General features: G+C 39.4%; 1 protein-coding gene across 8 annotated transcripts; it reads left to right on the forward strand.

Moving 5' to 3' along the window:
- The first annotated feature begins 213 nt into the window (after positions 1 to 213).
- LOC122840580 (polyamine-transporting ATPase 13A3-like) lies at positions 214 to 27863 on the forward strand. Of its 8 annotated transcripts, none has more exons than XM_044133095.1 (33): positions 214 to 368; positions 1855 to 1936; positions 3443 to 3512; positions 4368 to 4541; positions 5234 to 5404; positions 5510 to 5580; positions 7560 to 7643; positions 7754 to 7823; positions 7926 to 8060; positions 8171 to 8243; positions 8317 to 8448; positions 9328 to 9495; positions 9575 to 9732; positions 11047 to 11235; positions 11615 to 11676; positions 11753 to 11903; positions 12020 to 12142; positions 13845 to 13995; positions 14147 to 14267; positions 15401 to 15540; positions 15619 to 15782; positions 17998 to 18093; positions 18208 to 18287; positions 18378 to 18420; positions 19015 to 19124; positions 19860 to 19956; positions 20036 to 20108; positions 20236 to 20413; positions 22775 to 22959; positions 23062 to 23150; positions 24090 to 24170; positions 24413 to 24508; positions 25780 to 27863. In XM_044133095.1, exons 3-33 carry the CDS (start codon positions 3459 to 3461, stop codon positions 25960 to 25962), a joined length of 3702 nt encoding a protein of 1233 aa, XP_043989030.1. In that variant the 5' UTR covers positions 214 to 368; positions 1855 to 1936; positions 3443 to 3458; the 3' UTR covers positions 25963 to 27863. The 8 variants fall into 8 exon arrangements, with proteins under 8 accessions (XP_043989030.1, XP_043989029.1, XP_043989028.1 ...); XM_044133094.1 differs by having other exon boundaries at positions 1855 to 1932; XM_044133093.1 differs by lacking the exon at positions 1855 to 1936.
- Positions 27864 to 27939: the final 76 nt, after the last annotated feature.

The raw sequence follows: 27939 nt of genomic DNA on the forward strand, positions 1-27939 counted from the left end.
GGATTGCCGTAGTTTCCCCGAGTCTTGAATGTGTCCACTGAATACCTGCTGCGTGGACACATGGACATGCCGCTGCCGTGCAACGATTAGTTTAAACTTCCAGAAACTCAACACTAAAAAAACACACACACACGCATATACACACACACACACACACACACGGTGTGCCCCGTGATGACTTCACATCCTGTTTTCCCCACTTCCTTCTGAAAGATCGGCGTGGACTGGGACCGTCCTGTCTCCACGCACCGTGTGCCGCGACCGCACGCTGTCAGATCTGGGAGAACCGTGGAGTTTTTCCAAAGCGACGATCAGGACTCACAAACATGCAGCAGCTGATTTGTTGACACAGAAGAAAGGAGGCGTCGGTAAGTCTCCATTGCGAGTGGAAACGTCCTCAGTTAAATTCTGGGATTTAAGGTGTTTTAGGCTATTAGTAAAATAAAAAAAATAAAAAAAAAAAAGAAAAGAAAAAAGATCACATTCTAACTTTATCTGCGACTTGAAACTTGAATGATTTTCTGTAATCCATGGTACAAAATCTATGCAATGTTCTTGTTTTGATTGTGCAAGAGCTTTTCTTATGGGATCGACAACCTGACTGAAAATAAACAAAATATCCCGCTGTGATTTACTTTTTTATTTCTGCACTGTCTGCGTTGGGGTCCACTTCTTTGCCTCTTCAGGCTGATTTATGAGCTGAAAACTCCTGATATTTGCAGTAATCCTCTAATCTGAGTTCCTATCGCAGCTGAACTCTTGGTTCTGTGTGAATGGGTTTATGTCAGCTCAGCATTCTTGCATTCTTTCCTCTGAGCTGAAGTGTTTAGTTTGTGACAGCCACGCTGTAATGATTTTTGTCAACATACCCCTCCTTTCCCCAGTGCGTGGGGGCATCTTCCCCACAGCAAGGTGCCATGGTGTTGTAGCTTAATATTACTCTTAGTAAATAAAGAGTTATGTGTAGCTTTTATCTTCTACCTTATCTGCAAAGTAGAGGTGGGCGGATTAATCCAAAAATATTGATATCATTGTCAATATGGTATCAATAAGCCCTCCCACCCTCCTTTTTTCCCAGTCTGTTGTGAATCCTCAGGCTAGTTTGCATGACCACCGATGAAAGGTTTTTCTGTACCTGTGAGTTGTTTCTACATATGAATACATGAGTGTGATTGACAGCGCTAAGCCCCTCCTCCTGGCTCTGATTCTTTGTTTTTGACCAGGAGTGGTGCATTTCTCCAGAAAAGCAGTAGCAGCTCAGGGAGGAGGTGGAGGAGATCGATCTTTTGACATATTATCTGTCTTATACTGTAAAAACATCAAACAGATTAGATTTTTAATCTGATTTTTTTTTCTTTCTTGTTGTTTGTTGTTTTTAACTTTTTTGCACAAGCACTTTGAATTGTCTCTGACTGGAAGGGGCTATATAAATAAAATTGACTTTCCTTATATTGTTACGACATGGTGACAGTTTTATCTAATATGTAAAAAAAACTTTTTCTTCTTTTTTTTTAATCAAAGTTACATACTGCAACTTTAAGTGAATTAATCTGTACTTTGTATCATTATTAAGGTATTATTGACTCAAAACAAGCTCCTGTCGCTTTCTCACTTGGAAGTAAGTTGTATTTTATTTGAAGAGTACTGAGATATTTGTGCAAGAAATTGGACAAAAAATACCTGGTAAGATTTTGTTGGTTTTGAGGTGCATACAAAAAAACACTTTTTAGTTTTTTATTTGTGAAAAATACTGAAGATCAGCAGCCACATACAATCTGATTGAAGTACAGCGGGTTTGGGGTTATGAAGTGACAAAATGTGAATAGTTTCACGTGATTCATTAACACTCTGCAGGGCGCTGAGACGGATCTGAACTGGCTAATTCTTCTGTGTGCTTCAAAGAGCCGAGGAGCCTGAGGATCAGACGTTATTGTGGGTAAAGCTGTAGCAAAGTGTGAACATGTGTACACATGGTGCCCAGGTTCAGATGTATTGTAACCTATATTCCACTGGATCACTGTTTAGCACCACCCTTACAAAAAAATCCCATGAAAATCACATGTGATTCACACATTTCCACATGTGATCAAATGAAAATCACATGTGATCGCATGAAAATCATATGTGATCACATGTGATTTTCACATGTGAAAATCACACCAAAAAAATCACATGTTTTCACATGTGATTTTCATGTGATCACATGTGGAAATGTGTGAATCACATGTGATTTTACCACGAAACGTTCCAAAATCACACGTATTCATGTGCTTTCACATGTGATTCACATCATTCACATGTTAAATTTGTGTGAACCAAATGTGATCACATGTGAAAGTCACATGTGATCCACATGTGATTTTCATGGGATTTTTTTGTAAGGGCACTACAGTCACATTGCACATGAGAAATTACACAACAGTGTCAATAAAATTTTAAGTGAGGTTGTTGGCATGGAGATCCAGACAATGTAAAGTTCCAGGTTTTTCAACAGAACAGGAACCGTCTGGCCACACAGTTCTTTTTCTGGTACTTTCATAAGATGTTGGAGGATTTTGAAGTCAAACTAACCTGAGTGTCTTAATAAATTTCCTGCTTAGCTGCCAAATCTGAGAGACTCTTTCTTTCATGCTCCATTTTCTGTCTGTGAGGGACATAATGATTTTTTCATCATCTTTATTCAAGTTTTGTTGCTAAAGTTATTTAAGTCCTAAACGTAGAGGTGACGATCCAGCCAAATTTGTAGAACCGCGATTCCGTCACGCTGCGCTGTCTGAAAAATTCCAACGGTTTCTGAAAGGGGAAGCGTTGCCCTTTCCAGCCATTATCAGGTTATTAAGGTAATTTCACTCCAGCTGTATCAGGGAGTGAAATTAATCTTAGGGGCGCTCTCTTAATAGATGATAAATTGCGAAAATAACTTGCTAGATATTGAAAGTTCTAGTTGTTATGGATGAGTGGGTAAATATATTTACTTGCAGGACATTTTAAAAACTGCGTAAAATAAGCAAAAACATCCAAGTGGAGATTTAAAATTTAGTAAATAAAGGGCTAAGTGGTATTAGGAGGCTTCTTTGTGTTAAAGGGAAGTTTTCCTTTCTTCTGTCGCCACATGCATGCTCAGTGTTAGCTATTGCTGCAAACCCAAAGACACGAGTTGGTATTTGACAAAATACAAATTGAACTTCACTGCATATTTTAATAACTAGAATCAATTTGAAGTGTTTGTAAATGACTTTGAATCTGTCTGTATGATTGAATAGAATTTATAATTATGTATAATTATGTTGTGAATTGGCTCTACACAAATAAACTGAATTGAATTAAATGTAATCTGTTTTATACTCGTGGTAAGAGATTATGTTTTAATGATAATTATAGAGAGTTAAAGTTTTGTTTCTGTAATGAATAAAATTGATTCATATTTATATTTCCTTTGCAGATCTTAGGTTGACAAAATGAAGACCAGAGAAGATGTAAAAATAATCAACCAGGGTCTGGAGGATGAGATGGTAAATACAACTGTTTTGTTTCATTGCTTATTGTTCAGACAATATTCTCGTCTTATAGTAAAGTTAGAAATTGTGACAATATATTTGGCTCCAAATACATGTAAACTCCATTATTCTTACATTGTTTTTAAGTTCAGCAAATAGAAATAATGTTGGTGATCCTAAGTGATCTAAAACAGGGGAAGTTAAGTCTAATTTAGTGTCTGATATTTCTTTACGTAAATATATGTAAATATTTGATTTCAACTGTGTATTATTATGAATACATGACTGAGGTTCAGGTTCAATTGAGACACATCATTTGCTATCAGGGAAAACATTGATAACCTTTATTTTGTTACTCCTAAAGTTTGTATGATTTGTGATTTTACAAAGCTCAGTCCCGTCTGAAGATACAAACCTGTAAAACTGTTCCTTGGCCGTTTCTTCACAACGTTGCAGGACAGATATGGTGAACTGTTTGGTTTTCATCTATATGTAACTGCTGGGATTCCTGCTTAAATATTTGTCAACCAAGATGGTGGTTGGTGTTTTCCTTCTGTTGTCGTGAAAAGCACAACATGAATCTCCACGGCATATTTAATTGAATCTCAGGAAAGAAAAAGTTCAGATAAAAATGAAACCAAAATGAAACAAATATCCCCAATTTAAATGGTCATAATAATATTGCAGTACCTGCCATTGTGTCATTCACTAGTACATAAAAAAATATGTAAATTTGATATTTTTTGGTTGTTCACGTAACACTTCCTTTAAAAAAACGGCAATGCATTTAACTGTGAAGGATTTCAGCAGAAACGTGCGTGTGTATGTGTGTGTGTGTGTGTGTGTGTGCGTGTGTGTGTGTGTGTGCAGGAAGTCAGCGGATACCGGCCCTGTCTGTGGAAGCTGGTCCTGGTTGGAGTGGGTGCAGTTTGCTCTGGGGGTCTCCTCCTCCTGCTGCTCTACTGGCTGCCAGAGTGGGGCGTCAAGGGGACTTGCACACACACGTCTCTGAGCGATGCACACACCCTGCTGCTCAGAACCAAGGTGCAAAACAAAACCAGCATTAAGCAATGAACTTTGATAATTTATTTATGACCTGTTTGGACTTGTTTTCTACGAGCAAAACAGGGGAATGAAAACACCTGATTTGTGAATATTCTGCATGTTATATTTCCTTGATTAATTTGAACAGCAAATGTTAAAGCTCTAGTATGTATGTTTTATTTATAAAAATATATATTTTTACATACTTGTTGAAACTGTAACTATGTCATGAGAGGACAATGTGAGACAGATAATCTGAAAAAATTGAGCTCCTCTGGATTGTCAGTCCTCTGCTCCTCTTTATCACCCTACAGTGAGCACAGCGTGTCATGAATCCTAAGGCTAGTTACAATAGCCACCGATGAAGGCGAATAAACAGTATTCCTGTTGTTTCTCCGCCATTAGCACATTTAGTGGCGCATACATGAGGATTATTGACAGGATTAAGCCCCTCCTCTTGGCTCTGACTGGTTGTTTAGGTCAGGAGTTGTGCGTTTCTTCAGACGGCAATAATAATTCAGGATGGAGGTGGAGGAGATCGAACTTTCCACATTATCTGTCTCATAGCTAACTGTCACAGCATGGTTACAGTTTTATCAAATATGTCAAAAACTTTTCTTTTTTTTTTTTCTTAATGAAAGTTACAACATACTGAAGCTTTGAGGAATGTCTTTTTTGGGTGAACTCTGAAGGACGAGTTCAGGCAGTGGTTTCGAGTCCGAGTCCACAGAATGCTGGCTCCAGGCAGGAAGCCCTTTGAGGAGTTGGATGTAAAACCCAGAAGTCAACTCGCAAACGGAAACTTCGGTCATCAGGTCTGCTCTGTTCAAGATGAACAGCTTCCCCAGGAGCAGCAGGTTCAGGTATGTTACATTACATGTGTTTTTACTTATATGGACTTTACTATTGTGGAACATAATGACGAAGAATTCGGCCTCTGATCACTTTAGTCTCCTTTCCACCCTTAGATACAATACTTCACACACCACAGCTTTAGATACTACTGGAATGATGCCATCCAGAACTTTGCATTCTATCAGTAAGTGATCCCCACTGCCATTTCACCTGTATTGTCTTATTTTGAGACAATAAACCACTAAAATGAACTAAGTCTCTACTTACGCAGTGATAGCACAACTTGTCTTACAAACATACATACTGTTGAGCCCACAATTACAGTTCTGCTGAAATTGTTTAATATTAATTATTGTGCTGAGAAATAAAGTTAACTATTTTCATGTTTGAATGAAACAAAGTCAGACAACAAAGCTGTTCTTGAGGTTTCTGGAGAGCCTTTCTTTCTTCTCCATCAGGATGATCTGGTCAGATGTTATCCCTGCAGTCTCACAGCGTTTTAGTTTCTGGTTCAGATTTTCTATCGGCTTCACATTTCTGGCTGGACTATTCCAAACTGTTGCCATTGTTTTCTGGTAACTGTCCCCTCAGTGCAGGTTGATGCAACCCTTCGTTATATTATAAGGAGTTTATAGTGTGTTGTCAGTTGAACCCCTCAACCTTTTCTGTATTTGTTTTTATTCTAGCTTGGAATTGGTAGCAGGCAGAAACCTAATGTTCCCCTAAAGTGGCGTTATTATGTGTTTTCCAGGCACAGAGTGCCATTTTATAGCTCCATCAAATAATTACGTTTCCATCAGTTGTTATAAAAATGCTACATATATATCAGACATGACTTAAAAGAAATTTGACATTGCAATTTAAGGCCTTGAAATTGGACGTCTGTCTCTTTAAGAAGCTCCTTCTCTTTCCCACAGTCTGTCTTCAGCGTGTCATCACAACAACCTTTCTCTGTTAAGAGCTGGACTGAGGAATAGTTCATATAATGAGCTCAGGAGGTGACCAGTTCCACTAGGTTTTTGTTAATTGCTGCTGGCTAGTCTGAAGGAGCAGAGTTGGGGGGTCATGGGGAGGAGGGGGTACCCTGTGAGGCGGAAGCTCGAAGGGATCGCTCAGTTTCATTGTTTTGCAAACTTGAATAGTTGCCAGGGGAGATTAAAGGATTTCTCAAACATGCATGAAAGAATCAAAGCAACACTCCAGGCATTTGATGAGGGAATACATTTATAACATTATGTAAAGCTCAAAAAAGTCGACTTTACATAATACAGCCCTTTTAAGGGGGACACATTATGCTTCATTTTAAACAGGTTAGGATAGGTCTACGGGCTATACAATTTATTATCATTACATTTTCTGTATCATCCTCATAAAATGAGATTTCACCTCCTCATCCTGCTTATTTTGAACTCATCTCAGAATGAACTGTATTAGGTCTCCATCACTTTTATGCAAATGAGCTGTTGGTGACCATGACCCTCAACTCAATGTTTACAGTGTTTGTCTTTTCCAGTAGCCATTGTACAGAGCAAACACTGATGAAACCAGCTGACCAGCTTGGTTTGGGTTGCTAGGTAACAAATATATCAGTGCCTGCCAATTGTGACCCCATAATCAAGAGGTTTTTAAGACAGCTGGTTTCCACGCAACAAAAACACATGAACTTATAGCCAGAAAATGATTGGACGTTTTTTTTCTTCTTCTTCTTTTCTTTTTTTGTTACTAAGTGAAAGTACAAAAACATTTCCAAACAATATGTCCCCTTCAATTGAATTAACCGGCTCTCTATCTTGAACTGAAGTCATTAATTCAACCCACTGAGACTAATATTGTTATAAAACGGTAATTTACCATCTGACCATTTCTTCTTTCATCTTGTGGAAGAGGTCTGGTAAAATGTAGCATCTCAAATGTTACTCTGTGAAGAACAATAAGGCTCTTTCTGGTCTCTTCTTTAATCCAACGTACTGGGTCCCACTTTTTGATCCAAAGTTTGGTTCAGACAGCACACACCCAGGTTTTGGTCTGAAGAAAACAGCCAGCGTATTTTAGCTTGTAGCTGATGTGGATCTGTGCATGGTTTATGCATGAGGCCCCTGATGTTGTTATGAGTGGAAGAGCTGTCCACACAACAATCGAAGATAAGACTCTGTGCTCCCCTAGAGGCCTGGAGGATGTGAAGGTGAGCTGTGCCCACATCCACTGCGAACACAGCCGTGGGCTGACCAAAGCACTGCAGGACTACAGGTGCCTCTCGCATTAGAGTTTTATTTCATTTATTTTTTTGATGAAAAACATGTCAATTCCCACAAATTTACCGGTGACAAAAAAGAGAAAAATCTCAAACATTCTTCCAGGAGGTTGTTTTTCGGGGAGAATGAGATCGCTGTGAGAGTCCCCTCTCTGTTCAAGCTTCTCGTCAAGGAGGTGAGCGTTGAACCCGCGCCTCTTCCTTTAACCCTGCCGCTTTAATCAACTCTGCTTCCAACAGTTCCAGATGGTTTTTATTTCTCTCTTATTTCCCGCCAGGTGCTGAATCCCTTCTACGTCTTCCAGCTCTTCAGTGTTGTTCTGTGGAGCGCCGAAGACTACTACTATTACGCCACAGCCATCGTTTTTATGTCGGTCATATCCATAGCTACCTCACTGTACACCATCAGGAAGGTGAGACATCGACGAGCGAAAGCTGACCGGAGAGGATTTTGTTCAACTTGTTTGTCTTCTAGATTTCTACACACAATGTTTGTCATGTGACCGTTTCTTTTTTTCTGCAGCAATACGTGATGCTGCACGACATGGTGGCGTCTCACAGCGTGGTGCGAGTGTCGGTTTGCAGAGGAGACAAAGGCATGTTTGACCTTCTGCCGCACGTCGCTGCTGGAGTGCCCGCTCTCCTCGCTCACTGTTGTGTCCGTCTCAGACACAGAACAGGCCATGTCGACGGAGCTCGTGCCCGGTGATGTCATCGCCATCCCGGCCAATGGGATGGTGATGCCGTGTGACGCCGTGCTTTTCCAAGGGACCTGCGTTGTGAACGAGAGCATGCTGACAGGTGTGGATGTTTGCTGGGCTTCAGGTTCTTTTAAGTTTTAAAGGTGCAGTATGTAACTTTTATTTAAAAAAAATGTTTTGCAGCGTTGGGTAGTAACTAGTTACATTTACTCAGTTACATTTATTGAAGTAGGTTTGTAAAATAAATGTACTTTTTAGGGGTATTTTTAGTAATACCCCTAAAAGTACTTTTTACTCTTACTTGAGTAAAATTTCCAGATTCTCCACCCACTGAATGAAAAAACAAACATGTTCTGGCAAAAAAAAATTCACTGGACACAGATGCACACCTGCAGATTTTGTTAAAGTTTCATAAGTTTTATATGAAAATAAATAGATTTTGCACATATGTTCCTTATGGATGATATTCTTATTTTCTATTTACGCCGTTTATATGAGTTATTTTCATTCTGGTCTTTAACATACCAAAGTGTCCACAAAACTTTATATTTTGGTTTGTCTGATGATGTAATTTTTAAATGTTAAACGATTGATGTTTTGATCAGTTCAGTCTCCTTTTTACCAAATACCTTTTTACTCTAACTTGAGTAATTTCTTGGACAGCTACTTTTTACTTTTACTTGAGTGAAAACCTGCTGAAGTAGTGCTGCTCTTACTTGAGTACAGTGTTTGGTACTCTATCCAGCTCTGGAAATGAGACAGATATGATTGAGCTAGCATGATGCAAGACTCGAAAAGTCAATTTTACATAATTCTGCCCCTTTAAAATCTTCATTTGTTCCTGACCTGTTGGAATATTCTGAGAACTATTTTCTAGTGATGGCATCCTAAATGCAACAGTTTGAGCTAAGAATAAAAAAAAAAATCCACCCAAACTTGGCTTTCACCGGATATCTCTCCACATACCTTCTTTCCGCAGGCGAAAGCGTTCCAGTGACCAAAACCAGTCTGCCCAGTTCGGGCGACGAGGCAGCGAGGAGCTACAGCATGGAGGAACACAAGAGACACACGCTGTTCTGTGGAACCCACGTCATCCAGACCCGATTCTACGCTGGCGAGCTGGTGAAGGCCGTGGTGATCCGAACAGGCGAGGCACCCGCGTAAAAATGTTCGTCATCAAAACGCAAAAATGACAACGATCTCAACGACTTCCCTCCGCCCAACAGGCTTCAGTACAGAGAAGGGCCAGCTGGTGCGCTCCATTCTCCACCCTAAGCCCACAGACTTCAGGCTGTACCGGGACGCCTACCTCTTCCTGCTGTGTCTGGTCGGCGTGGCGGGCATCGGCTTCGTCTACACCATCGTCCTCAGCATCATTAACAAGGTCCCACCGCTGCTGTTCTACACACGTCTGCAGGGGCTTGTCATGTTTCTCCGCGTAAAGACGTGGAAACGCATTATGTTGCAGTTGCATAAGTTCAAATGAAAAAGTGTAGAAAAATCCAACCCTTTAATTTGTACATTTAAACAGTTGGACGGGGATATTCCATGTGAGTAAATAGTTTTTCACCAATATAAGCCTTGTGATAACAAATGTTGCTGGGCGATAAGTTGTGACAGAAGTTATTGGTATAAACGATAATGTTGTCCAAGTAATATAATACAATACACCCAAACACCAGTCTCCCAGCTGAGTTTAGTGCATGTTTATCTTTATGATAGTTGGACAGAATACTCTTTTCTTGCATAACTATTAAGCAATGTTGCTCTTATCTGCAACTGTCCTATCAGTGAGTTTTAGAGATTGATTTGCCTCCCTTCCTATGTTCTCAATGTGAGATGGCAACATAAATATAGGTGCCACTTAATCTACATTCCCCTGGGGAAAAGGAGGCCATTTGTTACTTATTAAAAATTCCTACAAACTCTGATCAGCTTTTAGAAAGTTTAAAGGAAATTGATTTCCTCTGTTATATTTTGTGTATTTGGGTCAGTGGGGATTTTGTGGTAGCAATTATTTCTTAAAATGGATCCCCCCCCGTTAAAGGGTCAGTCTGATGTAAAATTGACTTTTTAAAGCGTTACTTCTTGTTATAATATTATTCCCTCATCAAAAACATACCCGGAGTGTTGCTTTGATTCTTTCATGCATGTTTGAGAAATCCTTTAATCTCCCGTGGCAACAATTCAAATGTTGAAGGCAACATAGTGCCAGCTGAGTGTCAGCCCTTCCACTGCACCTCCACCACTTGGCTCCTTTAGACTAGCACACACCTTCTTTCCTAATTTGCCAGGTGTTGGTTAATTTGCAGCAATTAGCAGACACCTGGAGCTGTGCACCTAATGAGCTCATTAAAGGAGCCACTTCTCAGAGCAACGCTGGTAAAAACCTTGTTAAAGGGTTAATAGAGGAGCCATGATGGGATGACTTCCTGAAAGTGGAGTTTCAGAAAGAGCTGAGATTTTAAAGAGACAGAGGTCCAATTTCAAGGAGTTCACTTACAAAGTCAAATTTCATATTTGATATATATGACAACATCTGAAGGTGATATAATTACAGGATTTTGCTCTAAAATGGCACTACGTAGCTGTAAAACAGATAATAATGCCCCTTTAAGGCTTTTTCCATGTCTTTACTAGAGATGCCTCTAAATGTGGGATTTATAGTTTTCATTGACGGCGTCTGTAAAACATGAAGGTTTCAGCTAAAACCATCATCATCGAGTCTCTGGACATCATCACCATCACCGTTCCGCCGGCCTTACCGGCAGCCATGACAGCCGGCATCGTGTACGCACAGCGGCGTCTGAAGCGCGTCGGCATCTTTTGCATCAGTCCTCAGAGGATCAACATGTGCGGCCAGCTTAACCTGGTCTGCTTTGACAAGGTAATCCACAGCAACAAGACAAGTTCACATTTCACTAGCAGATTTTTTTCAGTTGCAACAAAACATTTTCCCATGTTGTTAATGAAACAGTCTGCTAGTAGAACTGGTACCTTTTTTTTATTTTTAAAAAAAGATAAATTTTCAAGAATTATTGACTTTAAATAATTGGAAAAGTTACTTGTAAGTTAGTTTTGTCTTATTTCAGGTACACTAAGATATTTGCACTATAAACCAGACCAAAGACACTTGGTAAAGATTTTGTGCTTTTGCAGTTCTAAAAAGGATCTCATGAAAAGGAAGCAGTTCAAGAGTGAAGCAAAGATCCTGACTGAAATGCTCTGGTTGGTGCTTTAGCTGCATGTTTGTATTTATCCTGCAGACTGGCACCCTCACTGAGGACGGATTGGACCTGTGGGGCATCCATAGGGCAGAACATGGCAGGTAGAGGAAACGTCTTTCTCTGTCTCTCATTTCCTCCCTAAAAACGAATGCAGAACTCCCTAACACGCTTCTGCAGCTTTGTTGCTCCGGAGCCGGGCCCAGCTGAGGAGCGCCTGGTGAAGAGCGCCTTCGTGGCCTGCATGGCAACGTGTCACTCTCTCACCAAAATAGAGGGAGAGCTCTCCGGAGACCCTTTAGATCTGAAGATGTTTGCCGCCACAGGCTGGGTGAGTAAAAAGTTCTTTCAGACAGAAACGGTTTGAATGCGTTTCTGTTTCCCACAGCAGGGTTAGTCTGTTTCTCCAAAGAAATATTTATGGATTTTTTTTTCCTCCCTCTTTAGGTCTTAGAGGAGCCGACAGAAGAAGAAACTGCTCTTCATAATCCGCTGATGCCCACAGTGGTCCGACCTCCAAAGCGAGCCGTCACCAGAGACGGTCAGAGCCAGTCGCAAGTCCAGAACATGGTACATGTCCAACATGTCCACTTTTACATTACTGTAAAACAGAATATTCACCTTCTGTCACATAACAACCACAAGCTTCAGCAGATTTGATCAGGAGTCTGTTTAACACACCAACGCAAAGTAGGACGTAATTGTGAAGCAGAAGGAAAATGATTCATGTTTTTTTTCTTTTTCTTTCTAAATAAAAGTCTGAAAAGTGTGGCATACATTTATAGTCAAGTCTCTTCTACTGTGATGCTTCTAAATAAAATCCAGTGGAACCAGTTTCCTTCAGAATCATGAAATCAGTAAATAGATCCTCTTGTAATTTAATTAGTGTCTGAATCCAGCTGCTCTGTGAAGAACACTGCAAAAACGCAAAATATTACCAAGTATTTTTTATCTGGTTTCTCCTGCAAATATCTCGGCGCATTTAAAACCTGACATAACTAACTTACATGTAGCTTTCCAACTTATTTTAAGTCAATAATGAATTATTTGAAAGTAGTTCAAACAGCACCCCAAGTCAATAATTCTTGAATATTGATAAACACTAACAGTTCCATTGGTTGTTTCAGTTATAAAATGGGAAAAATATGTTGTTAAGTGAACAAAATCTGCTGGTGAAACTACAACTTCTTATTAATATTCAAGAATTATTGACTTAAAATAGGTCCCTATAATCTTGTTGAAAAGTTACTTGTAACTTAAACTTGTCTTATTTCAAGTGACCTAAGGTATTTCTGGAAACTAGACCAAAAACTACTGAAGATTTGATGTTTTTGCAGTGAAATCCAGTTGAAATGTTGCCATAAGCCTTTTTGGGAATACTTTCAGAGCTGTGTGTGCGAGTTACAAAAACTGATCAAATCAAAACTGATCTCTGATCAAAACACTCATCATCACCACAGTTAAACACGGATGTGGCTGCATCGTGATGTAGGATTTCTTTTTTTTTTTTTTTCAGCAATTCCAGTGAAGGTAGCCAGTGTTGATCCAGGGAGAAAGGCTGTTAGAATATTCAGAGTTTTAGTCTAGAAAAAGGTAGAAAATCTAACGATTCTGAACTGTAAAGTCAGTTTGTGGGCAACAAAATGTAAAAATTTCTAAGGAGGATGAATAGTTTTGCAGGGGGGCTGGAAAGTAGTGGTCTCTATGACAACATATTTATGTCATTGTTCATAGAAAAAAAGGGAGGAGTACATTTTTGCAAAAAAACTCACAGGTTTTTTAGATTAATTCTAGAAATTCCAATAACAATAATTTCTAATTCCAGGAAAAATGCTTGGAAATTTCAGAATTTCAAAAGTTGAAAATGTTAAAGTTTTTTCTACAACTAGTTCTTTCTAGCAGATGTGGAACATTTCAAACTCAGACAATTCCACGTTTTTTCCCCTAGAAATTTTCTGAGATAAATCTCAAAATTTCAGTTTTTTTTTTTGTTTTTTTTTTTTTCTAGCAAAGCGCTTTAATGTAAAGCTCTTGGAACTGCCTTATTGCTGAAAGGTGCTATACAAATAAATATGATTGATTCATTTATAGCAAATTTCTGACTTTTGGTGCTCAGAATTTTTTTTTCTAGAAGATTTCAGAGCTTAATCTCAAAATTTATGAATTTTTGGTGGAAATTTTCTCCTTTTTCTGTCTACAATGGGCCTAACTCGGCGTTGCGGGCATGGAGAAAATTTACATTTTAAAGTTTTTATTAACATTGTCTCCCCAGTCCTGTGAGATGGGCATAGTGCGACAGTTCCCCTTCTCCTCGGTGCTGCAGAGGATGAGCGTGGTGGTCAGGAGGCTGGGGGACAAACACATGGAAGCCTTCCTGAAGGGGGCACCGGAGGTCGTGGCTGGCTTATGCAAACCGCACTCAGGTCAGGCATTCTTCATTTGGGGTGAAGACAGCCTCTCCTTTTTGTTTTCTTTATAATAATAGCAAGAAAGTGGCAGCAGAATGATTTGGTCCCTCATCCAGGGGCCTAGTGCGTCCAGACCGGTCTGATCCCATCCTGTCCTTCCCTTCAGTCCCACAGAGTTTCACTGAGACTCTGGAGAGTTACACCAGGCAGGGCTTCAGGGTGATTGCACTGGCACACCGACAGCTGGAGTCCAAATTGTCCTGGCACAAAGTCCAGACGCTCAGCAGGTACGTCCCGAATCTGTCTGCCCGCATTTCCACTGTTAATGTTTAAACTCCGACCCTGATCCTCTCCCGTCTCTTCTACAAGCAAATATGACTTTCACTCTGCGTAAACTTTATGTTGCGTCGCAACCACAAACTCCAATTTGTCATTTGGGGATTTTATTCCATCCAGCAAAGCTTTAACCTCCAGCTGTGAAAAGCTAGTAAAGAAATGCCTCAGAAGACGTGCAGCCATTACAACGCTTGGCAATATGGACTTAATGTTTTATCACAATATTTTATGGTTTTATTGCCATAACGATAATAGTGAGGATAAGAACTGTTTATTACTTTTATTTTAGGTAACCATGTAGCTGTGACGACATGACACAGGAATCAGAGCCACACAAATGCTGATTCGAAAAAGAAAAATCCATGGGTGACATGGATTTTTAGGACTCTAGTCACAGAATTTCTAGTCCAATTTCTATCACTAAGCTACACACAGTGACTGCATTTAATCATATTTTTAAAATAATTCGTATGTATCGATAGTTTTCTTGAACAAAGAGAGAGAAAACCGTAAAAATAACAATCCTGACAATACGGACAGTTTTGTGGGGTTTTATTTATTATTAGCTGGAATTTATCGTGGCAGCAATAAATCAAAAATCATATCAGACTAAGAAATGTATCTCAATAAATGATAAATGGTACAATAAATGCCCAACCCTACACTAGTAGCAGAACTAGTATGAAAATTTGGGTCAATTTCAATATCCCTGTAAGTATTGTAAAAAAACAAAAAAAAAAACAAACAACCATTCTCACTGTCACATGACCGAACAAGCACCACATGATGAAAAAACAGAAACAAATGGCAACAAGATGGAAATTAATATCGGTTGTTAATATTTTATAGGACCGATATATTACTAAATAACTAATATTGGCCGATACTAATGACGCTGCTGTTAAATCATACATCTCTAAGCAGAAACATTTTATATAGCACTCTCTAAGCACCTTATTTAATTTCCCTTTTGTATAAATAAAGTATTTTTCATTTGAATTTGAATTTCAACGACTCATTGTTTCTGTTTGCGATCACTCTGATATTACAGTCAAACAGGTGTTGGGTTTCTGTTGTTGTTTAGTTTTTTTTTCCTCAGGGATCTGATAGAGACCAACATGGAATTCCTCGGATTGATCGTCATGCAGAACAAAATCAAACCGGAGACGGCTGGCGTTCTGACTGAGCTCCGGAGGGCTAACATCCGCACTCTGATGGTCACAGGTATCTCCGTTCGCTCATCGGGGATAACGTACGCCGGTCCGCGCCGACGCCCTCTTTCTGACCGCTGTTCTCTATCAGGGGACGACATGCTGACTGCCGTCTCTGTGGCTCGAGACTGCGGCATGGTCCGTTCACACGAGAACGTCATCGTCGCTGACGCTGCGCCCCCCAGAGACTCACGCCCCCCCTGCATCACGTGGCGATACGTGGACAAACCCGCTCAGACCGCCAGGGACGATCAGGTGAGCCTGGAGGTTTTGAGGAATGCTAGGTTGGAGTCTTAAAAAGCAAAAGTAATGATTAAGACACAGAAAAAGAATAAAAGAAGGCAGGAACATGATCTAATTTTTTTTTGTTATCGGTTAACCAGTGGTGAGCACCGCTAACCAAAAGATTAGCTGCGCAAAACCTAAAGTACTAATAATAAACATTAGGTCCGCTAACGCTAAGGCATTACACCAACAATATTTTCAGATTCTAATGCTAAGGCGCTAACTTTATTTCAAATATTATCTGCCCTTCAAAGACTACAATCCTTCAGCACAAAATGAGTTGACATTGTAACTTAAATGTTCCATAATGCCCTTAGACATTGTATTTATGTTTATAGCTTCTTCTCGTTCACTACTGTCTGTTTTGTTGTTCCTGCATGCTTCTTGTTTGGAATAAAGCTATTTGGGGAGAAAAGAGAGAGAAAGTTAGGGGATGAAATGGAACTAAACAGCTACCAAACGAAGAGCAGGAATATAAACGTTGCAACCGCCTGACAGGTTTTTAGCTGATAACCAAAACCTCAGCACAGATGTCAAACATTTATCTGAAAGTTTACAAAACAGCCGAATAAATTAGTGCTTTTAGAATTTATCCAGGAAATTTAATTTATGGCAAGCTAAGTCCGCTAAATGTTTTAAAAGTTGGCAAAATGTGCTACACAAAATATTAGGGCATTAGCTGTTTAGCTGAAGTGTTCCCACCACTGCTAGTGACCTGTGAAAGTTTATAAATATTTCTTTTGGCTATTTCATAAAAATGTTTCCAGGAAGAAATTGAAAGACATTCACTGTCTAATACACGTATGCCATTTTTTTTCTCAAGAGCCAAAACAATTCAACAATCAAAATGATAAAAGTTACACACACTGCTCCTTACACACATTAAGTAAGGAGCAAACAAATGAGGTTAATCCTCAGATTTCTACATCATTACCGGCTCACAGATCTCTGCAGGACTTTCTGCTTTTCACTCTTCCATGATGTCGTAGTGTTTGTTCAGGTGTCTCCCCACAGCAAACACTCCACCCACCCACCCCACCACCCACCGGGGACTCAGTTTTTAACAGCTTTCTGCTGTAGTTATTATCCTGTGACAGCGAGCTTCTCAGATCTATGGCGCTGTGAACAAGTACAGATTGGTTCTGTTTGTCACACTGCAATATTTTAGATCGTCAAGCAAATTTTAGACAAAGATAACCTATTAGTACAATAAGCAGTTTTCAGTTGATGATTTAACTTGTTTAGATATTTAGCTATCAGATGCTTGTGGAAATTGACAATAAGTGTTTTCTATCTATAGTAATTTGGGCCCACTCACATAAAGTTGTTTTTAACTCAGGCAAGGTGGAGTTGTTTCCAACTCATTTAAAGTCATCCCACAGCATCTTAGTCTGATTCAAGCCAATACTTTGACTTTGATGAAAACTTTCAGTTTGATCTTCTTGTGAGACATTTAGAAGTGAAGTTGCTGATGTGCTTCGGATCATTTAAATGCTGCGCATTCAGAAAGTGATGGTTAGATTTTCTCCTTCAGTATTTTCAGCTGGAGATCAGAGTTAATGTTCCCATCGACTTAAACTACAACCTGGAGTCCCGTGGAAAGAGGCTGGTTCTCCAGCTGAGCTGCGGTCTGAACCAGGAAGTGACTAGAAGTCCAAAGGCAGTTCAGTCAAGGGTTTCGGCTTTTATTGTGGTTTAGTTTTATTTTATTGTGACTTTTTGTTTGACTAATTCATTCAGATTTATTTTATTTTTAGAGTCTGTTTGCTACATATTATTGGTTAAATATTGTTTAGTTTTAGTTCATATCAGTTATTGTAGTAGTTTTAGTTTTTTTATACTTTGGTTGTATTTAATTTTTTATTATTGCTTCTGGTGTTTTTTTTGTTTTGTTTTGTTTTGAGAAATTGAAAATCTTAAGAATTTAGGAGACAGACAAATAGATCATAAACCTCTAAGGGTAACTTTAGTAAGAGGCTTTGATAACAGCTGTGCTCCTCTTCTGGTTGACATAAAAATGGAGCATAAAATAAAGAACATTTTCATCTCTTATGTAAACACTTAAATCAGTATTGAAAGACTTTGTGTTGTTCCTTATTTAATTATGTTGTACATTGGTTTAATAACGTGAGATGAATTGAGATGAAACTATCAGTTTGTCCACACCATGAACTGTCTCCCTCAGACTGCACAGATCCTCGTGGAGGAGATGTATCACTTCGCTCTGAACGGTAGAGCCTTTGCTGTTATCACAGAACACTTTCCTCAGCTAATACAGAAGGTACCTTCTAGTTTTTGCACGTTGACATGTCCGCATAATCCATACCAGGTTTGTTTTACTTTTTCCGCTTCTGTAGTTGTAATGACATTTTCCTCCCACATGGTGGCGCTGCAGCTCGCGCTAAGAGCCACAGTGTTCGCGCGCATGGCGCCAGACCAGAAGACCCAGCTGGTGGAGATCCTGCAGGGCATTGAGTGAGCCTCTCTGATTCTGCTGCTGCTGCATTTGGCTCATTTCCATCTGTTTTCACTGCTGCAGCTTCATCCACTCTGTTTACTTTCCAGCTACATTGTTGGAATGTGTGGCGACGGCGCCAACGACTGTGGGGTAGGTTTGGGTTCTCTAAACTGCTGGCGCACTGGCAAATGAGTTCGTGTGAAATATGATGGGAGGTTCCTCAGACAGCTCAGGTAGACACATAATGGTAATATGCTTCACAAACTGATTAATAATAATAGTTTAATTTAAAATATGTAGCACGTTTGTTTGCGATTTTACAGGAATCAAGTAAACACTAAGTAGATCAAACAGAATCATAAAAGAGAAAACTTAAATACACAGCACATTAAAAACACAGGAAAATCAAAGAAACATTAAAATATAACGTTAAAAATTATATTAATTTAGTTTTAGGAAATATTCAATGCTGGAGTTTAGATTACAGTTTTTTCAGCCTCTTGCAAAAGTATGTATTCCTCATACTTTATTCTCATATTATAAACCCTTTATTCTGGTAATATTCTGATTTTATTGTTACCTTACTAGGACTTTTTTTCCCTCTTAATATTTAGACCTTATTTTCATACGACTTTATTCTCATAATGTTATGTTTTTATTCCCGTAATTTAGAAAAAGAAATTAACTTAGAAAATGAATACTCTGTCGCCTGTCTCAGAGTAACTGAAGGCGTTTCCCTCTCAGGCCCTGAAGAGAGCACACAGTGGGATTTCTCTGTCTGAGTTAGAGGCGTCGGTCGCCTCTCCCTTCACTTCCTCCACCTCCAACATCTCCTGTGTCCCTAACCTCATCAGGTACGGTGAAGACTAGGTCCTGACCTGGAGCGTCGATGAGCAAGTTTTCACACTTTTCTCCTGGTGTCTGATAGAGATGCATCGATCCGATGTTAATATCTGTATCGGTCCTGATATTGGGAAAAAAATTCTAGCTCAAGCATCAATGACAACGTACCTGATCCGTGAGGGCAGATCTATTCAGTCTAATTCTGTGCTTTGTACTCTCAACGACATCATGCTTTATTATCTATTTTACATTATATTTAGAATTCCTAATTGCACTTCCTAAACCATTTGAAAGAAAGTTTGTTGCAGTTTATTTTTAGATGTTTGACCAATGTAGTCAACCGGTTGTTTTAATCTGTTTCAGTTTCTTTATCATTTATTTTCCATTGGCTGTTAGCCTCCTAATTGCTCTAACTGAACTAATGAAAGTTAGTTTTACATGTTTGTCCAAACTTGTGAAGCTGTTGATGTATTTACCTATAGTGTACTGATGCAAAGTTATCAAATTAATTTGTAATAAGTCAATTCAGCACTATTTTTTTGTATCGGATCGGTATCGGCTGACTCAAAAACCTCAGATTTCTGTATCTGTATCGGAAGTGGAAAAAGTGGATCGGTGTATCCCTAGTTAGTGTCTGATGGAAAACTACTCATTTTCCATGAGATCAAAATTCTTCATTTAGTGATAATGATAAAATAATTTTTGTTGTTAATGTGAAAGTCTGAATGCTTTCATGTTTTCCAAAGGGAGGGACGAGCCGCCCTCATCACGTCGTTCTGCGTCTTTAAGTTCATGGCTCTCTACAGCATCATCCAGTACATCAGTGTCATTTTGCTTTACTGGGTAAATGCTCCACTGATCTCTGTTTTTTCTGCGTCTTCTCCTTTTTATTTGCACAGTTTTAACCTTTTTGTTAACGCAGATCCTCAGCAACTTGGGAGACTTCCAGTTTCTCTTCATTGACCTCGTCATCATTCTCATCATCGCCTTCACAAGTGAGCTCCAGCTGGACGGCTTGTCAGTCACCGGAGGTCATTCTGCTGATGCCTGTGTGTGTGTGTGTGTGTGTGTGTGTGTGTGTGTGTGTCTGTGTGTTTTCTTTTTTGTTTTGCCTGTGTTCAGTGAGTCTGAACCCAGCGTGGAAGGATCTGGTGAGGCAGCGTCCTCCGTCCAGTCTGATCTCAGGCCCACTGCTCTGCTCGGTTCTGACCCAGATCCTCACCTGCCTGGCCTTCCAGGTCTTGGCTTTCTACTTGGTGCAACAGCAGAGCTGGTATGAAAGATGGACGCCTCAGTCAGAGTGAGTCACCGTCACTGTGGGACAGCGATGGGTTCACCGGTCAGGCCACTCAGGCCTACCGCAGCAGCATCAGCGTGTTCGATCTTTGGCTTTTCTCCAAGTCTTGAGTTTGAGGTCCAAAACCTCAGTTCATCCTTCTTTTCTCTCATCTTCCCTCCATTGAACCAGACTTGTCCTAACTTTTTAAAGTTTAAAATAGTCTTTTTTTTTTTTTTTGGCCTGCTCCATGACAAGAAAGATCAAGATATTGTATGTGTGGCGTAAAAACGTGTAGGACATTGAAGTCCATCAGATTGTGTCAAAACTGGTTGAAAGGATTTTTTGTTACATTTACAACCACAAATTATAACATACAGCTCTGGCAAAAATGAAGAGACCACTTAAAATGATCAGTTTCTCTGATTGGACTTTTTAGAGGTATATGTTTTTGTTGCGTCCTAGAAGTATTTCATTTAAATTCTTACTTTTTTTTTGTTTAAATTTATGAATAAAACAGTCTTTTCATTTATTTAATATATTTTATTTGCCAAGTTGTTTTTGTTCAGCCGCAGAAGCATCACAGAATCTGAGCTGCGTGGTTACACGACGTCACCGTTTTGTTGGGAAGCGGGGGTGTGTCAGTTCAGTTGGTCAGTTGTAAGGTTGTAGCTCAGAGGTGGGCACTCCTGGTCCTCGAGGGCCGGTGTCCTTCAACGTTTAGATGTATCTCTACTTCAACACACCTGAGTCAAATAAAGAGGTCGTAAGCAGGACTCTGGAGAACCTGACTGCACTTGGGAAGTGATTCAGCTGTTGGATTCAAGTGTGTTGGACCAGGGAGACTCTAAGAGTTGCAGGACACTGACCCTCGAGGACCTGGAGTGCCCACCCCTGTTGTAGCTCTTAAACAAGAAACTTTGTAACGGTTTTGTGTCTGTGCGTCTGTGGCCGGCTGCTTCTGAGAAGAACAATTTCCGGAAAAAAAAAAGCACAGCGTAGGGCAAATAAAGTTGCAGAAGATGAAGAAGGACGTCTGTCTGTTTTGTAATATTTGGGTAAAATGAACATGTTTTTATGTCTCTGAAATTCCAAGCAAAATTTTAGCATTTTTAAGCAAAAATTGAGAATTGGTCAAAAATAACCACAAAGATGCACTGCTTATAATAATGCAAAAAAACAACAACAACAAAAAAACAAAACAAGTTGGTATTCATTTAGAAACAACAATACTAATGTTTTAGCTCAAGAAGAGTTCAGAAATCAATATTTGGTGGAATAACCAGCCGGTTTTCAATGAGGTTCAGTGCAGTGGACTCTTCATTTGTTCCAGAGCTGTATGTTGTTCTAATCTACATGATAGACAAACACACTTTTGTGAGGTGGAAGGACAACTAAAGTATACATGGTTTTCATGTTTTGCAAAAAAAATAAAAAATAAAAATCTGAATGTGGGTTTCCTGCATTTGCATGCAACCCTCTGGTTCAGTAAAGTTACAGCTGTACATATTTTGTAGTGTGTGTTTCTGGTGTTGGATTTTTTACCACAGCGTTATACATGTAATTTAAAAACACACAGCTGGTTCCTCATGTTTGTTTTGTCTACCAAACAGCTTATGGCAAAATCCAAGCAGGATTTTTGTTTTGCTAGTTTTTTTCCCCCCAACAATTCGTCAGTCTTGTCTAAAAGTTGCAAATTTGTGGAGTTACACAACTGAACGTAATCCTGTTAACAGATTCTATGCTTTTCCGAATAACACCTGATCATCCAGAGCCGTGTCTGAAATGGCCGGTTACAAGAACGTGGATGCAAAATCTGAAGGAATTTGGCATTTAAGACTTCCTCACCTTGGCCTGAGTAGGGGGACATTTTAGCAACAAGAAACAATCTAATGGGACAATGGAAAAGACTGTTGTGCTAAAAGCACAACGATGGTCCTTGTTGTTGGGAACATGTCCCTCTTCTACATGTCGTCCTTCCAGGAGTAATATATATACAGTCCTTCCTATCAGCTAAGATATTCTATCCTAAATTAGCATCTCAGGGGTAAACATTAAGCAGCAGCACAAACATTTCAAAATAAGGATTTTTTTTCAAAGAAGTTCTTTGAATGATCAGGATGCAATCTGAACGGCGAAGAACCTAAATAACAATAAATATCTTTATATGTCTATTTATTCAAAAATTTTGCAGCAATAAGAGTTTGTGGATTGAAAATGTTACATACTTTGCCAATATATAATTTTTGATTAAAACGTGACCTTGCAATCGGTTTGATTGAAATTTTCAATGGATTCGCTGCATGAATCATTTTGATTTCAAGGAGTTATTTTTTATTTCTGAATCAGTTTTATTCATTTTCTTGCGTTCCCTCTGTCCTGCAGCGCCTGCAACGTCTCCCGACCCAGCAGCTTCTCCGACCGCCGGAACGGAACAGCCTCTCACGACCACAAAAACATCCGCAATTACGAGAACACCTCCCTCTTCTACGTGTCGTCCTTCCAGTATTTAGCCGTGGCTATCGTTTTCTCCAAGGGGAAGCCCTTCAGGCAACCGAGTTACAAGAACTGTAAGTCAGTTGCAGCGAGGCGCCTTTATTAATGTGTTGCCTTTGTGATATGTGAAGTCAAAAATACCATCTGAACATCTTTTTTTTTTTATCTTTCATCAGGGCCGTTCATGCTGTCCTGTGTCGGTCTCTACTCTTTTCTCCTCTTCATCATGCTGTACCCCATCAGTGCTATCGATAACTTTCTAGAGGTAAACATTTTGACTACGTTTTCATTAATTCTGGGTGTAAATCCAAGACACTGCTTAGTTGGTAGTTGCATGCTAATGGATGATAAAAGAATGCCATCGACACATTCATTCAAACATAAATTTTTTTTAAAAGCATGTTTAAAGCTGCAGTATTAAATATATTCTTTTACATATTTGTTGAAACTGTCACCATGTCATGAGAGGACGCTATGAGACAGATAATCTGTGAAAAGATCCGATCTCCTCTACCTTCTCCGAGTGTTAACTAGAAACAACCACAGTCTAACAAAACGACCACGCAACGTGTTCTTTAGTTATCCTTTATTTATTTAACCTGTTAGTCTTGGTATAAACTCTTATTAATATAATTATCTATTTTGTTATTCTTTTTTCTCTCTCTTTTCCACTTCTACCCAAAATACCTGTGATGCTAAGTTCATTCTGGAATATTAGAGAGTAAGAAAATAATACATTTAAAGATAATAAAATTATTTTTGCTCAAATTTTTTGATCTGTGATGCTTGTTCTGTTTGCACTCATTTATATACGATAAAAAACTGGGACGATCATGAGAAAAAAGTTGTTTCTCCACCATTAGCACATTTAGCTGCGAATGAATGAGGATGATTGACAGCTCTAAGCCCCTCCTCCTGACTCTGATTGGTTGTTTTTAGTGCATTTCATCAGACTGTGATAGGTGCTCAGGGAGGAGGTGGAGGAGATCGATCTTTCCACAGATTATCTGACTAATAACAAACTGTCACCACATAGTGACAGTTTTAACAAAAATATTAAAAATATATATATTTTTATAAAAGTTACATACTGCAGCTTTAAAGTAAAGTGACCAGTTGTGTGAGAAAAAGTCTTTTGTGTGACGCTGTCTGCACTGCTCATCACGTCCCCCTCCAACCCCTCCACCCCTCTCCCACCCATTAGATCGTGTGTGTTCCACATGACTGGCGCGTTACTCTGGTCATCGTTATTGCAGCGAATGCCGTTGTGTCTTTCATATTGGAGGTACGACATCGCATCCTGTCTCTGACCGATCTGCCTCAATATGCAAAATGTGACTTGCATGCATTAAATTTTTTTTTTTCTTTACCAAAATCCTGCTTGTAGCGGCGCAATTGCTTCTTAACGAATGAAAGACATTAATGAAATCTTTTAAATTTGTGACACTTGCCGTTTTTCTGGTGCTGTAACTCGATCTTGATGATTAGCCGACTCTTGAAGTTCCCCTCCCCTGAAATCTCCCGTAGATTTTGATCGTTGACATCATCTTGTGGAGGCTTGTTTTCAGAGGAAGTCAGGGGGCAAATGGCCCCAGAGAGTCCTCCTCTGGCGACACACCACAGGTTGGGAAGCCTTTTTTTTTTTCTCTCTTACTAAAATCTGCTTCATTCAGTCTCACTGTTTAGAAAGCAGCTTATACTTAACTCTTGCTCTTTTTCACTCCTAAGCCTGCTGTCTGTCTTTTCTTGATAAGCGTGGTGGTTCAGTGTATATGAAAATCTCGTTTTAGTGGGTTTAAATGTGATGACAATTTTGCACATTTGGTGAAATATGAAGACCTGTTACATATGTGAAGTATGTTTGTTGTACTTGATTCGTCAACATTTGGTATAGTGCATGGTACTGGGATCGAAGGTGTGCTACTGTGACGTCATTTCTTTCTTTTTCCTGCCTGACCATCTGATACTGAAAGCTCAACGCTTATTACAAAGTTTACCAGACTTTGTAATCCTCAATCAGGATTTCTGATTGGTCCAGATCAATCAGAAAATAGGCCAGATTTCACTCTCTGAGCTTTTGGTAGGTGAGTAGATCTTCATTGGTGCAGAAAGAGCAATAAAATGTTTAGTTACGCTATATAAAGATGTTGCCCTTTTATTTTTCATGTCAGATAATAAATCAGACCAAACATTTCCTGTTTTCAGTTAAGGTTTTTTTCCCAAATGCCAAAAACATGCAAGATAATTTTTTTGGGGGGGAGTATTAATTCATAGCTTTACATGTTTTCTTAGTATTTGGTAGAATTGATGTTTTTACAGAATGACTTAGCTCAAGCTTTTCACAGTAGTTTGCTGAATTTTGTCCCAGTCCTTCTGTGTAACTGAGGTTGCGTTAACAGTCTTCACCCACTTCAAAATAAGAGTGTTAATATAAATGTCTTACTACTTTAACAGTCAATAACAAAAACGTCAACACAGACGTCGAACTTTATTCAACTGAAAGTTAACAAAAAAGCCAAGTACGTTGGCACTTTATCTGGAAAGATTTGTTTATGAAGAAGCTAAATGCGCTAAGCGTTTTCAAAGTTAGCAAAAATGTTAAACGAAAAGTTAGCTCTGCTATTAGCACATTAAAGGACTAGCAGAAGTGTTTTTTCTTCCATGACGTCACCCAAGTTGTCATGATCGTCCCAGTTTAATTCAACCTTTTAAATGTACCTATCAGAAGCTTATGAAGCCATGACATCATCACCTGGCCTTTCTCACACTATTTAAACACAGAGCAATCTGAGTGTGTGAAAACATCCTAATTGGAATCATTAGTGAATAGCTAATGATTCACTTCTAGGAGTGCTTTGACTCCTAGATTTTTGTTGGTGTTGATGTGTTGACAGGTTGCTAATGACAGCTGGGGCGCGTTGTTCCTGTCCCGGTTGTTCTGTCGGAGGAACAAGCCGCCGAAGGTTCTGTACAGACACCTGGCCCTGGAGCTGCAGGACGACGCCGACTGGCCCCCCAAGCCCTCTACTGTCACATACGCCGCTGAAGCACAGCCCCACATCTCTGCGACTCTCTGATCCCTGCAGGAGGCGGAGCCTGACATGTCCTACTGATACAGACTAACACACACACACACACACGCACGCACTCATGGTCTCCTACTTGATGTCCTTCATTCTTACCCGCCATATCAAAGTGAACTAAACTCTGAATCCTGGGTTGAGCCAGAGGTCTTTCCATTTTTGGAGCCTTGTATGCTAATGCTAATGCTATGGAGAAACTGTCATGCATCATACTTGAATGTCCTAATGAGTGCAGAAATGACGAGCATACCGGAAAAAATGGCTTGCCCTCATGCAGATTTCATCTCTTTTGTTGTCACAGTTACATGTTTCAGATCACCAAACAGACAAAGATAACCTGACTAAATACAAAGTGTTCAACAGACGTATGTAAAAGGTAAATTACTCCTGAGCCTAAGAACCGCCTGATCTGGGTTGCGCAAAACCTTGCCGATATTCCCCTAATTGAAAAAACAAGCACAATTTTGCAAATGCGGGGTTTCCATTAAATAAAAAAAATGCAATTAAAATCACAGGTGAATATGTTTGTTCAGGTGATGAGTCATTAAAAATCATTCCTCGCCATCATCCTCCAACTACTTCCTGTTGACTTCTTCATGGTTTGCGCCGATGGGAACATCTGGTTGTTGATCATGTGACTTCTGTGATGCAAAAAAAACCAAAAAAAAAAAACAAAAGTGTTCCCACTGCAGTTTTGCGAAATAAAACAATTTCAGTACGGCTAAGAAAATTCCCTCCACCTCACCTTACCCCAAACCTTTCATCGAAAAACGAGATTTTTTTTCCTTCAGTGCCTTGTTTCCATTTAGCTAAACTGTTTTCATAACGTCAAACTGCGTAACTTTACGGTCAATGGAAACACAGCTTGTTTTACCTGGAGAGACAACAACAGCCTTCAAGAACTGCTGATAAATTTTTCTACATGACTGTAAAAGAGTTGTGGTTCGCTCTTTTCGGCAGAATTCTTGAATTGAGTCAAACTGGAAAGTTTTTTAGCATATACGCCCAAAGGTCTCATGACTGTTTGATGTACACTGGAAGTAATTTTCAATTCAATCCAGCTTATTTATAATTCACGACACAAGGTTATTTCAGCGACAATCGCCTGCGCTGTGTCATTAACTTTACCGCAATCCCTCAGACCGATCATGCATGTAGCGACAGTGGGGAGGAAAAACTCCCTTTAACAGGAAGAAACTTCCAGCAGAACCAAAACCTGGCTCAGTACAAGCAGCTGTCTGCCTGGGGGCGTGACAAGACAGAGCAGAGACACAAAACAGAAACAGGAGTAACTTCATTGTTAATAAAACGTAAAAATTAACAGCAGGAGAGGGAGAACGATTAGTTGATGGCAGTATTATCTTCCAGGACGGAGTCACAGCCAAACAGAACGCCAGACCAGGCGTGGCCTCTATGGAGAGAAGAAAACAGACATTTCAAAGTTGAGATTAAATATCAATGAAGTTTGTTTCTCACCACTTTCTGGACTGTTTTAGATGGGGACGTGTTGTGTTGCTTTTCGGGGTCTCTGTGTGCCTCATGTTGTCAGGCAGGTCCTGCTGTTGGCATTTCTGCAAGCAGGTGTGGAACTAACCAGGCCTGGTTGTGGTTAGTAAAACTGAACCAAAAAATAAAAATAAAAAAACAACAAAGAAAAAAAACCTGGTTAATCACAGTTAATTCATCACAAGATGAACGTTTACTTTTTCACATAGCAGCAGGTCAGTTAGAACAGCTTCCTGAATGAAATCATCCCTTTCTGTATTTAATCAGGTTTTCTGTCTGATGTCAAAATTGGCTTGTTGGTTTGATGATCTGAAATAAATCAAACTACAGTAAGGGGCAAATCCTTTTTTTTTTTTTTTTTTTTACAGTTGTGAGGTTTATATTTTATATCTTCTCATCTGCAAGTCATTTGTAATTTGAGTTATTAAAAGGTTCAGAAGTGGCACAGAATATAATTGCACATAT

The sequence above is a fragment of the Gambusia affinis genome, linkage group LG12, assembly GCF_019740435.1.
Source record: "Gambusia affinis linkage group LG12, SWU_Gaff_1.0, whole genome shotgun sequence".
Taxonomy (NCBI): Eukaryota; Metazoa; Chordata; class Actinopteri; order Cyprinodontiformes; family Poeciliidae; genus Gambusia; species Gambusia affinis.